The sequence below is a fragment of the Pelodiscus sinensis genome, chromosome 29 (genome assembly GCF_052426305.1).
Source record: "Pelodiscus sinensis isolate ZL-2025 chromosome 29, ASM5242630v1, whole genome shotgun sequence".
NCBI classification, from domain to species: domain Eukaryota; kingdom Metazoa; phylum Chordata; order Testudines; family Trionychidae; genus Pelodiscus; species Pelodiscus sinensis.
Genome location: NC_143080.1, coordinates 10,625,698 through 10,642,885, shown reverse-complemented (window position 1 = coordinate 10,642,885; position 17,188 = coordinate 10,625,698). Strand labels below are relative to the sequence as shown.

At 41.1% G+C, this 17,188-nt stretch overlaps 1 protein-coding gene across 16 annotated transcripts in view; it reads right to left on the bottom strand.

The window, feature by feature from the left end:
• MARCHF10 (membrane associated ring-CH-type finger 10) overlaps positions 1–17,188 on the bottom strand; it is a 114,026-nt gene that overhangs the window by 32,821 nt on the left and 64,017 nt on the right. For all 16 annotated transcript variants that reach the window (XR_012898013.2, XM_089773924.1, XM_089773922.1 and 13 more), the window contains 4 exons: positions 16,879–17,028; positions 9,088–10,465; positions 2,491–2,657; positions 214–323 (listed from right to left, as the gene is read on the bottom strand). Coding sequence is in view for 15 of the 16 variants with exons in the window: in XM_089773924.1 (XP_089630050.1) it covers positions 214–323; positions 2,491–2,657; positions 9,088–10,465; positions 16,879–17,028 (1,805 nt within the window). In the remaining variant the exon portion in view is untranslated. The remainder of the gene's footprint in view (positions 1–213; positions 324–2,490; positions 2,658–9,087; positions 10,466–16,878; positions 17,029–17,188) is intronic.

The following is a 17,188-nucleotide window of genomic DNA, read 5'->3' as shown; positions in this document are numbered from 1 at the left end:
GGCAGTTTAGTGACCCAAACTGCAATTATTATTCACATATTCTTATTATTCATGGGCTTTCTTACTCAGATTTAAAGAAATGTAAAAGCCTATCTCTTCCTAACAGTTTAGTTGGCTTCAGCACATGAGGAAGATCATTACACTCAAGAGTATTGCAAGACAGCAGTACCAAAATAGGATTACAGGCTCTCATCTGGAAAGTCTGTTTCTTACCCGAGACTGTTGGTGATTTCTGTAATAGTCATTCACATCAAAATCATCCAGATCAGTTATCAGACCCTGCTTACACAGTTCACAGGTTTTCACTGCCCCCAACTCAGCACCTAAAATTAAATGAAGAATTAAATATTGAACTTGTAAGTCCATATTGAGCACAGTGTCTCTGTAAATTACAAAATCACTACTACACGGAACCTTTATTTAAAGCTGAATTTTTACTCAAGGTTGCTAAGTTTTGAATCTCAATTCCACTGAACTGCATTCTAATACCTATTATGTGAGCTTTGTATAATAGTTTAAAATACTAGCTGTATCTTTCTCCATATAATATGGGTTACAAAGGCAGGAGCTATGAGATCCAGACCTTGATCAATATTTAAGTGGCCATTCAGGTCCAGTTTTTCACAATATTTCAGGGCCAGATTTTTTCAAAGGGTCAACACCCACAACTGGGACCAGGCTTTCAGAGGTCAGTTCCCAATTTTAGGTTCTGAAATAAAAGCCAGATTCTCAAATCCTCTAACACCTCCAGATAATAAGCAGAACACTATTTGTATTTGCTTTAAATATTTTGGGCTTCTTTCCATTGAAGTTCGCAGGAATTTTGCCACTGACTCTAGTCAGTGAGACTGGACACTTTGTCTATTCTCTCTTTGACCACAGAGTGAGTCTTATACTTTCTACAACACACTCTCATTATCTTCAGCAGTTCAGTGAATGTAGAAGTGCAGGAAAATGTCACTTGAGTCTCAAGTAAAATATAAATAGCATCCACTCTATACTCAAGGTGTGGCCTATACCAACTAAATAAAGGTCCAGTGTGCTGCCTAAGTTTTTTTTTTTTTCACTAGATGTCTTTCCTCCCCCTTATCTCCTTCAAACAACAAAAAGGAGCAACAGGCTCCAGATACTTTCCACCATAAAACTGAGACAAACCTCAGAGGAAATCATTCAGCTCAAGAACTGCATGCAGATTTTCACCCCAAAATGGGAGACATGTGAGACCCCATGAAATCCTCTTGGAATTTTGCTATTGCCATTGTTGGTGGAAGGCACTCAGACATTGCCTGTATAAAACTAAGATACAACAATGGGTTCAAATTGCTTTCAGGCCCACTGTATTGTATTGCTCCTAGTTCTAGTGTTTTTTCACTCTGGCTTCCAAGCTGGCTGGCTGAAATTTCCCTGAATCCAGGGCAGGATCTGGGGAAGATGAGGGAAATGTAGCTCACCCCTTGATTCTTGGATCAGTCAGGGATTTGACTAAGGATTAAGAATCTACATTTAATCTGCTATATCTTCTGCTGGTAGAGAATAAAAGTAGGTTGGTGTGGATCCCTGTCTTTTAATCTAAAATGAATTTTTGACATCTAAACAGTAGGTACTCACAATACATGGAATTAAATTATAAACTTGCTTATTATATCTGGAGGCTGAGAGCTGATTCTCTGGCTCCTGTATGACTGACACTTCCCCTTCATTTCTAGCTGCTAAATTACAGTTAAAACACATAACTGCATGCTCAGTATTCCCTTTCTATGTAAGCAATGGCTTAATTGATGTGATATTAGATGGAAGGGGGAGTATTCACACAATCTGTGTTAAAATGTCTTCCATGTTACAGAATACCTAGGAAAACCCTACTGTGCAATTCACATGTATAGCAATATAATGCTGACTTTTCATTCAGGATAAATAGAATGCCAGGAATGTTTCAATTTAGTATTTGTAGTATTGATGAAGATGAGGGAAGACTACATGCATAGCTATTATTTGCAGTGTATCTTTCTCTATCAGTTACTTTCATGAACACTAAAATTCATCCTATGTAGGATCCTTTCCCCCTTTCTTAAATATCTTTATGGATGTCATTCAGCATGCTTTCTTTACTCACTATTAGTCTTACATGTGAAGTTTATCAATCCTACAAAATTTGATCACACGATATTGCTGGTACTTTGTAAATCCCTCAGGATTTTATATATATTTTTGCTTATTTTTAACTGCAAACTCTGGAAACTAGAATCTTAGTTGGACTCATTGACTAATGGCTAGTAGTCTAAGCACTTATTTGAACTTTTTGCATTTTTGGAAAACTATTGTAATGTTGACAAAACTATGGGATAAATTCATCCCTGGTGTAATTCCACTGCTATTATCTGGTATAGCTCCACTTATGTCAGGGGATGATTCCAAAAGTGGATTTTGCCCTCAAATGATGAAGTTTCTGAAATTAACATGCTACTGCACTTGTAGTACTCTTTCTCCTACCTGACTTTATTTTGGCTTTCAGCCATGTTTTTAGACATTCCTGATGAACAAACTGTAGAGTTCCTACACAGCCGCATGGTTCTACCAGTGGATTGGTTAAGGAGCCCCCAGCAATCTGACATATACGACATTGGTCTCCTTCCTCTTCTGAGTCTTCTGCTAGTAGACTAAAGAGACAATTGAACAAATCATAAGTATTCTTTCACCAAACTCTTCAGTCCAATATTAGATTTAAGTTGTATTATAATTAACACTCCTAGGGTATGTCTACACTACCACCCTAGTTCAAACTAGGGTGGTTAATGTAGTCAATCGAAGTTGCAAATGAAGCCCGGGATTTAAATATCCCAGGCTTCATTTGCATCTTGCCGGGTGCTGCCATTTTTAAATCCCCAGTAGTTCGGACTCTGTGCCCGCGGCTACACGCAGCACGGAGTAGGTAGTTCGAATTAGGCTTTCTAATTCTAACTTATCGTTACACCTCATTCCACGAGGAGTAACAGTTTAAATTAGTCTAATTCGAACTACCTACTCCATGCCGCGTGTAGCCGCAGGCACAGAGTCCGAACTACTGGGGATTTAAAAATGGCAGCGCCCGGCAAGATGCAAATGAAGCCTGGGATATTTAAATCCCGGGCTTCATTTGCAACTTCGATTGACTACATTAACCACCCTAGTTCGAACTAGGGTGGTAGTGTAGACATACCCTTAGATATAAAGCATCTTTATTTTTTTAAGGATCCAGTTTACATTCTGGTACCACTGTATAACTCAATGTCACTTCTGTTAAGTGCCAAAAGTGAGTATGCAAACAGTTGGTTTATGTTCTGGGATAGTGGAGAGACACATTTTCATAAACATCTTTGTTCTTAATTGTTGAAACAACTGCTTGAGGAAAGAGCAGCTTGCTGCTTACAGTCAGCAGCAGGAAACCCAATGCTTTTATCAAAGTCTTTGCAGTCAAGGAAATTATAGTTGTAGTGAAGAAACTGGGTCCGCTAACAGGTTTTTAGAACAGACAACTTTTAACTTCCTTAACATCTATATCCAAAACCTTGGCCTGAAAGATTAAGGATGACTACAACATCCTAAAAAGCAAGAAAATAACAAGCTGAGCCACCTTTTAACTGTGTCCTAATGTCCAAACAGCACACTTCCACTGACAGTGACAAACTCCAGATCATCCAAAGGAATTTACTTCTGCCTTCAACTGACAAACATACTGCAAAGAAAACATTTGTCTCCTTCAGTGTTACACAAACCTGAATTACAACCTCAGCTACACAGTCAGTGTTGACACAAGGTAAGTGTGTGTCAGTGGGAGAAGCATCAGGATGCAATCTGTTTTGCTGCAGTGAAATTGCAGTCATTTTTCCACAGCTTATGTTCCACTAGAAATTGAGAACTGCAGCCATTTTTACTAGAGGGGCATATGCATGTGCATGCCCACATGCCCTATTTAAAACGATCGTATAAGCAGCTTAGGTCTCATTGTAAGTTATGAAAGAGCAAGCATCTGAGTAAAGGAAAATTGTAACTAATGGGCATTCTAAGGGGAGGGAGAGAAGGGGTTACTATCTATGCTTAATCTGTGTACACAAAGGTAGCTAGTAATGAGTCTTAACCATATGAAAAGCTTGAAAGACAAAGTCCAGCCATTTGACACTTGATCTTTTGGGTTCCCTTTGGTAACAAACACTAGGCAACTTTAATATAAATAAATTGCTCAGTGAAGGAGAAACAATAACAACTTGGAAATGACAGAGGTGCTTAATGACTTGTTTCGGTTTTCACTTGGTGATGACAGGATGCCTAACACAGCGAACACTAGTGGATATGGGGTAGGTTTAGAAGTTAAAATAGGAAAACAACAAATTAAACTACTTAGACGTTTTCCAGTCACCAGGGCCTGATGAAATGCATCCTAGAATACTGGAGGAGGTATCTGAGCCACTAGCTATCATCTCTTAAAAGTCTTGGAAGTTGTGATAGATTCTAGAAGACTGGAGAAGGGCAAATCTAGTGCTCATCTATAAAAAGGGAAATAAGAGCAACCCAAGAAACTACAGACCAGTCAGCTTAACTTCTGTGCCAGGAAAGATAATGAAGCAAATAATTAAGAAATTTATCTGCAAACATCTGAGATAAGGTGATAGATTACAGCCAGCATGGATTTGTAAAGAACAAATCATGTCGAACAAATCATGTCAAACTAATCTGATATCTCTTTGATAGGATAACAAGTCTTGTGGATAAGGGAGAAGCAGTGGACATGGCATACATAGACCTTAGTAAAGCATTTGATATGGGGTCTCATGATCTTATCAATAAACTAGGGAAATACAACCTAGATGGAGCTACCATAAAGTGGGTGCATGACTGGCTGGATAACTGTTCTCAGAGTAGCAATTAATGGTGCACAGTTATGCTGGAAGGGCATAACAAATGAGGCTCTGCAGGTGTCAGTTTTGGGACTGGTTTTTTCAATATCTTCATCAACCATTTAGATATTGGCATAGAGAGTATGCTTACTAAGTTTGCAGATAATATCAAGCTGGGAGGAGTTAAAAGTGCTTTGAAGGATTGGGTCATAATTAAAAACGATCTGGACAAACTGGAAAAATGGTCTGAGGTAAATAGAATGAAACTTAATAAGGACAAATCCAAAGTATTCCACTTAGGAAAGAACAATCCATTTCACAGATACAGAATATGCAGTGACTGTCTAGGAAGGAGTATTGTAGAAAAGGATCTCTAGGGGTCATAGTGGACCACAAGCTAAATGAGTCAACAGTCTGACAGTGTTGCAAAAAAAGCAGACATGATTCTAGGATGCATTAACAGGAGGGTTGTGAGTAAGACATGAGAAGTAATTCTTCCGCTCTGTGTGCTGATTAGGCCTCAGTTGGAGTACTCTCTCCAGTTCTGGGCACCACACTTAAGGAAAGATGTGGAGAAATTGAAGAGTGAGTAACAAATGATTAAAGATCTAGAAAACATGGCCTATGAGGGAAGACTGAAAGAACTGGGTTTATTTAGTTTGGAAAACAGTAGCCTGAGGGTATGTCTACATTACAAAGTTAATTTGAACTAACAGACGTTAGTTCGAATTAACTTTTAATAGGCGCTACACATACAAACCACTTAATTCAAACTAGGTAAACCTCATTCTGAGGACTAACACCTAGTTCAAATTAAGTAGTTCGAATTAAGGGCTGTGTGGCCACTTAATTCGAACTAGTGGGAGGCTAGCCCTCCCCAGCTTTCCCTGGTGGCCACTCTGGGCACCACCAGGGAAACTCTTCTGCCCCCCTCCTGGCCCCAAAGCCCTTAAAGGGGCATAGTCTGACTACGGTGCCCATGTCACATGCAAGCCTGCCAGCACCCAGCCAGCAGACCCTGCACCTGGCACAACACGAGCCAGCCACCTGCTGCCACCCAGCCCTCCGCCTCTTTCCAGGACCAGGCTGGTGGCTCCCAGGAGCCTGCCCGGGGCCGCAAGAGGCAGGCACCCGCTTGATCTAGTGCAGAGATTGTGGACCTCATCGAGGTTTGGGGGGAAGCCTCCAACGTCCACAACCTCTGCACTAGGCATGGGAAAGTGGCCGTCTAGGGCAGGATAGCTACCAGCCTGGCCACCCAGGAGCAGGTTTGCATGAAAATCAAGGTAGTCCAGTGACCCCTGACCCTGAGCTTAGAACACAAGAACGGCTGTACTGGGTCAGACCAAAGGTCCATCTAGCCAAGTAGCCTGTCTGCTGACAGCGGCCCACACTAGGTACCCTGGAGGGGATGGACTGAAGACAATGACCATGCCATCCATCTCCGGACTTCCACAAACAGAGGCCAGAGACACCATTTCTACTCCCTGGCTAATACCACTCCATGGACCCAACTTCCATGAATTGATCTCACTTCTCTTTAAACTCTGTTCTAGTTCTAGCCTTCACAGCCTCCTGCAGCAAGGAGTTCCACAGGTTGACTACTTGCTTTGGGAAGAAGAACTTTGTTAGTTTGAAGCCTGCTACCTATTCATTTCATTTGGTGTCCTCCTAGTCCTTCTATTATGGGAACTAATGAAGAACTCTTCTTTATGCACCCTCTCCACACCACTCATGATTTTATAGACCTCTATCATATCCCCCTCAGTCTCCTCTTTTCTAAGCTGAAAAGTCCCAGTCTCTTTAGCCTCTCTTCATATGGGACCTGTTCCAAACCCCTGATCATTTTAGTTGCCCTCCCCTCTCACACTTCCTTTTCCTAGTCTCCCTGAGTTTTGTTAAATAAAGAGTTTCTAATTTTGAACACATGTACAAAATAAAGGACACATCAGGAAGGGGGACTAGGGAGGGGTAAGTGGAAGGAGGTGAGGAAGGAATGGGGTATGAGCCCCTGCTGGGGAGGACTGGGGTGGCTCTGTGGGCTCCTTGGGGTGGAAGCTCTCCTGCAGCCCCCCGGATGGCAGCCTGCGGCAAGTGCAGTCAGGCTGATGGCAGAGTGCTGTGATGTGCCCTGAATGCTCACACTCAGCACTCCAAGCCAGGACTGCTTTGCTTTCCCTCATCGAGGTAGACCAGCGAGCAGGGAACCCCTGAGAACTGTCTGGGGTGGGGGTCAGGTCCCTTTAAGCACAGCCCTCGGCTAGCCTGAGACAGCAGCTCCATGCTCTAAGTCCTAACCTGATGCCCTGCCGGTACTGCTTCCGGCTAGCCTTAACTTTGGTTCAGGGTCCACTCAATGGACATGCTAATTTGAACTAGTTTTTAGGTCTAGATGCACTAGTTCAAATTAACTAATTTGAATTAAGTTAGTTTGAATTAGTGCTGTAGTGTAGACATACCCTGAGAGAGGACATGATAGAAGTTTTCGAGTAGCTAAAAGGGTGTTACAAGGAGGAGGGAGGGAAAATTGTTCTCTTGGGCCCCTGATAGGATAAGAAGCAATGGGCTTAGCTCAATGTAAGGCATGTTCTAGTATTCTATATTAAATTCCACAGTTCTCTGTGTGTGTGTGTGTGTATATATATATATATATAAAATAAATAAATACACATTTGATTTGTGTCTGTCGGAGTTCATTCATCTGTTTGCATGTCCATTTGTTCAAAAAGTCCTCCTAAAGCGTAAGAGCTAGGACCACCAAATTTGGTATACAACTTCCTCTTAAAACAAAGGCCAATGTTTGATTGCATCAGGAAAATGGGATGTGCCTAGAATTTGTTTTCCATAATGTGGAAAGGGAGGGGGCTGATCAGGACAGCTATATTGCAGTGTTCACTGGGGGTAGTGAGCATGGGGGACAACTATACTGCAGAGACAGCCACATGAGGAAGACAGTGGTCAGCTGGGGCCAGGGCTCACCATCTTGCTGGCCACTGGCCCAAGTAAGTGGCCTCCCTGCACGCTCTCTTGCCCTGCTCCCCCCCTCGCATCCCGGGACTGGGGTGGGAAGCCTCACTAGCTGCGTCACCATGGCCCTGTCTCTCATGAGCACCATCAGGACTGGACAGTGCAGCCCCAATCCCCCTCAAAGGAGCCACAGCCCACCTCCTAGCACTGTGTGACCTGAGCTCCTTCTCACCCCCCCCAACCTTTAATCCTGCATCCAACCACACTCCCAGCCTCCTGCTTTGAGCTCCCCACATCATCAAGGATCTGCCCTAACTGCTGCTGCTCATCAATGCCAATCCCCTGCAATGAAGGATCCGGGCAATGCCGGTTAAGTTTAGCTATATAGAACTGCATGTTACCATGAAATCATGGATGTGTGATTGGTATGATTAAACTGCTATAAGTTAAAGTAAGCTTCATTAAAACTGGGGTATATAACTGCCAGCTTTCATTTAAGATAGCACTAAGGCCTCGTCGACACTACAGCAGAAGGCTGAAGATACATCAACTCCAGCTAAACAGTATACATAGCTGGAGTTGTATATCTTAAACTGTGTTTTCACCCTGTCCACAAAGTGGGAGGCTGACAAGACCAAACACTCTTATTGGTTTCCCTTACTCCTCTTGAGGAGCAACAGTACTGGTGCCAATGGGAGCATGCTCTGAGTTTGAGTTAGCAGGAAGATTGACTGCAACAGCGTTGATCTGAGTAGTGTAGACGTCCTAAGAAACAAATCCTTTCATGAAACCGTAAGTCTCAGCCACAAACACAAGCACACCTCACTACCCAAAACACTGTCATAAGCACGTGTGAGGTAGTTCCATTTACTGAGCAAACTGGGCAAAGGGGAGCTTCCCAGATACTGTTTTAGTAGTGGTGTATGTCTCAGAGGGGCAGGAGAAACCCCACAGAAGATGAAGAAAGCCAAGCACAGCCTAAACAACCCCACGCAGTCTGGCTCTGAGAAAAATCTATAGCAATAGTTTTTAGTCTGAATGGGCCTGGAGCTGTGAGCAAAGAAAATATCTCCAGCTGTTTGTTTCCTTCTGTGTTCAGGGAAACAGGACTTTGTATGTATTTTGGAAATAAAAAGGTTTGCTTCAGACATATCTACCTCCATCAATTTCTCCTCCAATGGACATGACCCACCAGGTCTCAAACGGGCTAATTGCTTATGTGAAAAGGGTAACAATACATATTTCTCACCTCTCCTGTAGTTTCTTAAGCTTTTCTGGGTCTGCATTTTTGTTTTCCTTTGTACTTGTAGTATCATATGCTTCAATATTACTCATAGCATTACTTGGATTTTGTAAATCAGACACTGCAATTAAAGCAAGTGGTAATTGATCATGTAGTGCACCAGCCATGTGAAGGTGGGCTGTGAAATTAGTTTGAAACAAAGATGGGTTGGAAGAATCTATAGATAAAAAAGAACTATGTGAATTTAGTAAGCTCTCTTCATCATGTAAGGGAGCATTTGGAGATGTACTCTTTAAACCATTATCTATATTATCCTCCAGTAGGCTATTGTCTTCGGGTACACTGACTATAGGTGTTGAAGATTCATAACTTTCTGTAGCCGATAATGAATCTCTACTTCTTATAGGAGTTAAAGGCCTACGAACATTAAACCTTGAACTTCCATCCAAATCCGCTACTTGAGAGGTTGTTGAGCTCAAATTTGTTGGGACCTCAGCTCTGTGTGTAGACTGAATTAATGATCTTGGAGTATTGTATGCAGAATATAATGATGGCCTATGAACTGTTGACCTTGCAGAAGTAAGGAGATCAGTATAACGCCTCTGACTGCTTTCATAGGCTTGCAGGTCTCTGTTATAAACACTGACACTAGGCTTATCTATAGCGCTAATGTTGTTAAGAGTCTCCTCAACAGGTGCACTGCCTGGTCTGCTCTCAGCTCGTGGGCTTCTTGAACTAAATAATGGAACTTCATTTTTATTGCAATCAGCACCTTCAGAAGAATTCCCATCTGAAGTGTAAGCCTTTACGTGGTCCCTAGAGTTTCTTCGTCTTAATGAAGACTGTTCCATAGCTGTATCCATTACATTATGTTGTCTTAATGGTTGATGAGAAGATTCAACTGTTCTTGCTGAAGTGCTTCTGTCATCTCCAGTTTCTACAGAGCTACATTGTTCATCTTGTGCCAAGGATGATCCACTGAATTTGCTAATTTGTCCTCGAGGTGTAAGAGAGTGATTTAGATTGAAAGAAAGGAATTCTTTCTCTAATACATCATCTGTAGCATCATTTTCTTCACAGGAATCTTCCATGTTTAAGCAAAACATAGAATATAAGTTTTCACCTCTAAACCTCAAAGGGGCCATTTTGGTGGGTGTAAGGGATGGACTATGTGACTCATTTGAGAGAGAACTATGAGCTCCCTGCAAGGTAGGTGCTGATGACCAAGTTGGAGACTGCTGAGCCTGTGAAAGGACACTTCCTATTTTGCTGTCTTTGTTTAGACCTTTACGATCAAGATTTAGCTTAGAAGACTGCATTAAATTCCTTCTCTCTTGAGATCTCTTCCTGTTTGTGAGCGTAGTTTCATTTGTCACTCCAAGATCTGCAGTGAAAAAAATCAACTTTCAGCATTTGATGCTTCTTGTTTCTAGTGCCTAACACATGCTTTAAGTGGCTATTTCTTACCACTGCTGTTCTGGTATTGATGTTATGACACATTTGGTTACCTGTAACTGCAGTTCTAGTGCACTTTAACACAATTAGTAGACTTTTATTCATGAACTCTTCTAGGGTTCAGACAAGAAATCAATATTACTTTGCTATCTGGACACCTGTAAGACCACATAAAGGAAATTTCAAAAATCATGCTAAATGGTGCACTAGCACTTCCAGAGGTCCAATTAACCCTTGTCTGTTCCCAGCATAAATACTTGTCCCACCTACTACTTGTATGCAATGTATAGTTCAAGAAGGAACTATGTTTTTATGATCAACAGAAACTGTCACATTGTGTTACTACTAATTTTGAACACAAAAAAAGCTAACAATTATAATTTGCACATAGCACTTGTGTATCGGGGTTCCAAAACTTTTTACAAATTGAGTATTATCCAGAGGTGAAACGACAGGCCCAAAGTCATATAGCTTATCAGCAGAAGATATGCAAACAGAATCTTGGTCTCCAGACTCTCAGGCACCCATTCTAGCCACCAAATAAAGCTCCTTCCCAAGTGACTTGTACTGTTGGTGAAAGGGATCAGAATGACATCCCTGAAATCCTCTGTACTCATTAGGGACTGTACCAGAGAGGATCATCCACTTGTAGGGAGTTAAGAATAGTTCATTCTCCAAGACCCATCTAATTCTTGGTCTCTGCTAAGAGCAACAAAAAAATGCCAGCTGTGGTCATAGCAATTGTTTCTAAAATGGATGCCTAGAAACAGGACTGAGACATGCTGATTTCACAAAGATCACTGAACAGCAATAAATCACTTTTTAGTTACCATTAACCTTGTATGAATGAAAATCAAGGACCAGGACTGAAAGATTTCCGATATAGCCTTTCTGCCATTGCAATATCCAAAAGAGCCAATTTAGTTTGGCTGGAAGACCATCAGTCATAGTGGGAGGGCTCTCTCGGTCAAAACTTTCCAAGTGTGAATAAAAAATGAGTAAGAAAACAGAACCGGCCCTTCTCACTTTGAGAGTGTTGGGGAAGAAGCAAAGAACAAGTATTAAGGGCACAGTCTAACAAAAGTGCATAGGCTTACAACTGCTTTCTCTCTCTGAATTACAAGCAACTTCTTCCTCGGAGGTGCTCCTACAATTCCCATTGACTTCAATAAGAGAACATAGATGCATGTAAGAAAGGGTTTAGTCCTATATTTTTGTAAAAGATTTTACATTTTATCCAAGACCATATGTTTTTTGTTTGTGTTAACACAAGATGACTCGGGGAGAATAATTGCTTTTAGAGGAGGAAAATCAGATTTGTGTTCACCTCATACTTTTTACAAATCACTGGGCTGTCTGCTGCTTCTTACCATATTATTTTACAATTAAGAAGAATAACATGGCAAGAAAAGGTTACAAGCCACACTACAGTCCAAATGCACACACAATAATACACGTCTGAAAATGTGGACATTAACATAGCTGTCTTTATATTTACCCAATTTCCTAGGGATATAGGGAATTGCGAGGATTAATCAATTTAAAATGTGTAAGTACTTTGATAAGCATTACGGATACATTCTACTATGTATTTTACTTTTGTTGTTGTTTTAGTCTTTTTTAATTGTAGATTAAAAATAGAGATTTAAATATTTGAATGTAAATAGTCAATTCTCTGTCTTTTACTGAACAGATTTTGTTTATTACCCACAGTGCATAGCAATAGGGCATGTATTTGTTTATTATACCCAAGTGTATAATAAACAGTACAGAATATACACCGCTTTACTGGGATATTTTCCCATATGGACAGCAAGATGAATGTGTCACTATACAGATGGTGTCAACAGGAGGGCTTTGTCTTCCTTAGCCACAGGATGTTTCAGGAGGAAAGACTTCTGGGAAATTATGGGGCCACCTTATTTAAGAAGAAGTGCATCTTCACACAACACACCAACATAGTGAGTAGAGCACTACAACCTGGTCCAAATCTGAGAAGATCCTACTACAAGTGTCATTTCTAGGTCCGATGGACAACCAATCGGATGCTCTCAGGCTCAGTTCAGGTCAGCTCTTTCTCCTGCCCATGAGACTGGAGCAGCACTGGCTTTGTGCCCTGCTCTTGCCAGCTGCGGCCATCTTTCTTCACTGTGTGTACAGTGGAGTGCATGTACTGAGAAGTCAGTGACTCTTATACTGCAATAGTGCATAGCAATAGGGCATGTAGCTGCTGCTGAACCAAGCCAATCTCATAGGCAGGAAGAAACATTGGCGCTGCCTCAAAAGAGGGGATGGGACAGGCTAAAAAATGACTCTGCTTTCTCAGACGCAGGTCAGTTGGGTTCGGGACTGGGTCAAGTTAAAAAAACTAGGCCCAAAGAATGAGGGGGGCCTTTAATTGGTTCAAAGGGGGCAAAAGTCCATAAGTAGGTTTAAAAAACGGTGACCTTTATGTTCAAGATGAGGAAGAATGGCAAATTACAATAGTCATGGGCACAACAAGCAGGATAACAGTGGGAGAAGCTGGTAAATGTCTTACATGTTTATAGAGAAATGTAACTATACTACATACATTAAATTATGATTGAACTAGCATCACAAACTTGGTGGGATAAATCTCATGACTGGACTATTGGTATACAGAAGCATAGCTTGTTTAGGAAGATCAGGCAGAGACAAAGAGAAACATTGCATTGCATTAACAGGTGTGTTGTGAGCAAGACATGAGAAGTCATTCTTCTGCTCTACTCTGCGCTGGTTAGGCCTCAGTTGGAATATTTTGTCCAGGTCTGGGCACCCCATTTCAAGAAAGATGTGGAGAAATTGGAGAGGGTCCAGAGAAGAGCAACAAGAATGATTAAAGGTCTAGACAACGTGACCTATGAAGGAAGGCTGAAAGAATCGGGTTTGTTTAGTTTAGAAAAGAGAAGACTGAGGGGGGACATGATAGCCGTTTTCAGGTATCTAAAAGGGTATCATAAGGTGGAGGGAGAAAACTTGTTCATCTTGGCCTCTGAGGATAGAACAAGAAGCTTAAACTGCAGCAAGGGAGGTTTAGGTTGGACATTAGGAAAAAGTTCCTAACTGTCAGGGTGGTCAAATATTGGAATAAATTGCCAAGGGAGGTTGTGGAATCCCCATCTCTGGAGATATTTAAGAGTAGGTTAGATAAATGTCTATTAGGGATGATCTAGCTGATATTGGGTCCTGCCATGGGGGCAGGGGACTGGACTCGATGACCTCTTGAGGTCCCTTCCACTCCTAGTATTATATGATTCTATGATTGATACATTATACGCCAAGAATATAAATAGCTGTTGTGAGGCCCAGATGGAAATAAGAGGCAGATTAGTTGGAAGTCTGTAGGTGAATATAAAAATGGAGTGGAATGGTACAATGTCATGGTAGAAGTCTGTTATAGACTACCAAATCAAAGGAGGAAGTGGTTGAGGCATTTCTACAACAAATAACAGACACATCCAAACTTAAGACTTGGTAGTACAGTAATGAGGAACTTTACCCAGCCACCGACTGGAAAAATAATGTGGCAAAATACAAAATGTCCAGTAAGTTCTTGGAATGTATTAGGGACGTCTTGTTTCAAAAGGTATCAAAAGTAATCTGGGGGCTGTCATTTTAAATTTTATTCTAACCACCAGAAAGGATTTGGTTGCAACTCTGAAGACTGAAGGCAATTTTGGTTGAAAGGGATCATGAAATAAAAAATTTCGTAATTCTAAGAAAAGGAAGAAATTGAGCAGCAGAGAAAGACAATAGACTTCAAACACGCAGACATTAACAAACTCAGAAAGCTGGTAGGTTTTGGAAATTCAAGGGAAAAGATTCAGGAGAGTCGGCAGTTTCTTAGAGACAATATTGAAGGCACAACAGCAAATGATCCTGATGCAAAGGAAAGACTAGGAAAAGGCCAATATTGCTCCATCAGGAGTTTGTTGATTACCTAAAAATCTAAAAGAAATCCTGCAAAAAGTGACTATGTAGTAATTGCCAAGGAGGAGTATAAAAGAATAATACAGCATTCAATGACTAACTCACAAAGGCTAAAGCATAAAATGAGTTACACCTAGCAAGGGATATAAAAGGCAATAAGAAGAGGTTCTTTAAATACATAAGGACAAGATGAAGGAAAGTTTAAGTCCCCTACTTAGGGAAGAAAGAGAGCTAATAACTAATGACAACAAGAAAGCTGAGGAGCTGAAGGTTTGTTTTGCTTCAATAGACCTTAAAAGATTCATGATGACCAAACTATTTAACAAAGTTAATGTTAACAACAAGGGGGCCATATACAAATCAAAAACAGGGAAAGAACAGTTTAAAGAATATTTAGCAGTACTCGAGTTTCATCGATCCCAGCCAACTTGTCCTAGGGTACTTAAGGAACTAGCTGTAGCAATCTGGGAAGCATTAGCAATTATCTTTGTGAACTCCTGGAGGATGGGTAAGGTCCCAAAGAACAAACATAGCACCTATTAGGGATGTTAAATGTAGTTTAATCAACTAATCGACTAATTGATGGATTTTCCATCAATTAGTCAGTAAGTGGGGGAGCCACAGCAGGGTTAGCTCCTGGGCCGGGAGCTAACCCCTCTGCAGTTCTGCCTTTTAAATGTATTAAGATCCTGTCAACTTTTAATACATTTAAAAGGCTAACGCGCAGCAGGAGGGACCCAGCGCAAGCTGGGACAGTTGATTCCTGGCTCATGCAGGGTCCCACCCTGCTACGCATCAGCCTTTTAAATGTATTAAGAGCTGAGAGGAATCAGCAAATTCCTAGCTCATGTCTGGTCCCTGCTGTCCTCCTGGCCTCACAGACAGTGCTGGAGGAAGTGGCTTTTAAGCTGGCTCCCCCCAGCACCAGCTCCTGCTCCCTCCCCCCTTGCTTATCGGATAGTAGACTAGTCGCTTACATTCCTAGCACCTATCTTTAAAAGGAGAACAAAGAGGATGTGGGAAATTATAGCTCACTCAGCCTAATTTTGATACTTGGAAAAATTATTAAATCAAGTTATAAGCACCTTGAGGGTAATAGGATTATACATAAAGCCAGTGTGAATTTGTTAATAACTAATCATGCCAAGCCAACCTAATTTCCTACTTTGATAGAGTTATTGCAGAGAGTGTGGGGAAGGTGTAGACATGATATATCTTGATGCTTTTAAAGTAAGGCCTTTGACACAGTCCCATATGACATTCTCATAAGCAATGAACAGAAATATGATCTATTCTATAAGATGGGGAGCACAACTGGTTGAAGGAGAGTACTCAGAATAGTTATTAATGTCATGCTGTCAAATTTGGGGGATGTATCTAGTGAGGTCCCACAGGTCTGATACTTGTCATTAATGATTTGGATAAGGAAGGTCCCTGATTGTATGACTGCTGCTTTACTGGAACAGAATATTCAGTCAATGGCAACCTCTTTAACCAGTTCCAAGGCATGAATTTGTGCATAGCCATGTGTTAATTAGAATTTCCAAGGTATTTATCATATAAAAAAGTTATCGAAGACTGACATAAAATACACTAATGTGACTTTATTCAGTATGTTATCTAAACTAATTTTAAGAATTTTAATACCGTCTTCATTCAATTGGATCAGCTATTGAATTTAGATAATAAGCTGCATGGAATATAGGGCATGGATACATTTTTCTAAAGCTATACATTTATAAAGACCTCTCTTTTATTTAGTGAAATGCTTTTATGCAGAGATGGGCAACATAGGCTAGTGAGTGGGTTGCATGAGTGGCCCTCCTCATCTCAGTGAGTGGACCGCAAGACTGTTATAACCAATATTGTGTCCCAGGATAGGGCGCTTTTGCTAACTGCATTTGCATACTTAGAATTTGCAGAGTGTGCCAACTGTACCATAGCAGTGTGTTGATTGGATGCAGAGGGAGTGCATGGTTCTCAGTCAATGGTGTTCAATCATATTGCCAGTAATATTGGTAGGGGAAAAAAACTATGCAGCCAGAAACCAGTGGAATCAGGGAATCATAAACAAAATGTCTTGCGGGCCACATATAGAACCCCACTGGGCCACATGCAGCCCATGTGTCACAGGCTGCCCACCAGCATATCTCCTCAAAGCCGAATTAATTAATTAAGGCTTTTTTTCTAATTTACTCTCAGCCCCTTTTATACTGGAAGTGTAAATGGACCTTAAAGTAAATGGAAATGATAGTTGAAGGCCCCTCTTATGCTTCTGGAGTGGGGACATTATGGTGGAAATGAGAAATGAATCTATACAAGTTCAGCAGTCAAGAAATAGACAATTTTATCTCTACAAATCAAAGGAATTGTAAAGGAGATTTTTCTTACCAGGTGCCCTGGCAACTTGTGCCTTTGCCTGCAGCAACAAGGCCTGTCTGTCTCTGTCGTCCAATTTTCTCATATTCTGTGTGTCTGTGCTTCCCAACAATCTTCCCTGGTTCATTCTCTTCCTCCTTAATAATGACTGCTTCTGGGCAACTGGTAAGTATAAAACCTTTTCAGTAACTTTATTATATTTTCAGGGAAACATCGTCCATTAAAATATTTAAGAGACCTAGAAGATAAGTTCCTCCAAGGTCTGCCTCTGCAGAGCAAGAGACTACATCAGCACTAATTTCTCCTTTGCCAAATCTCTAAT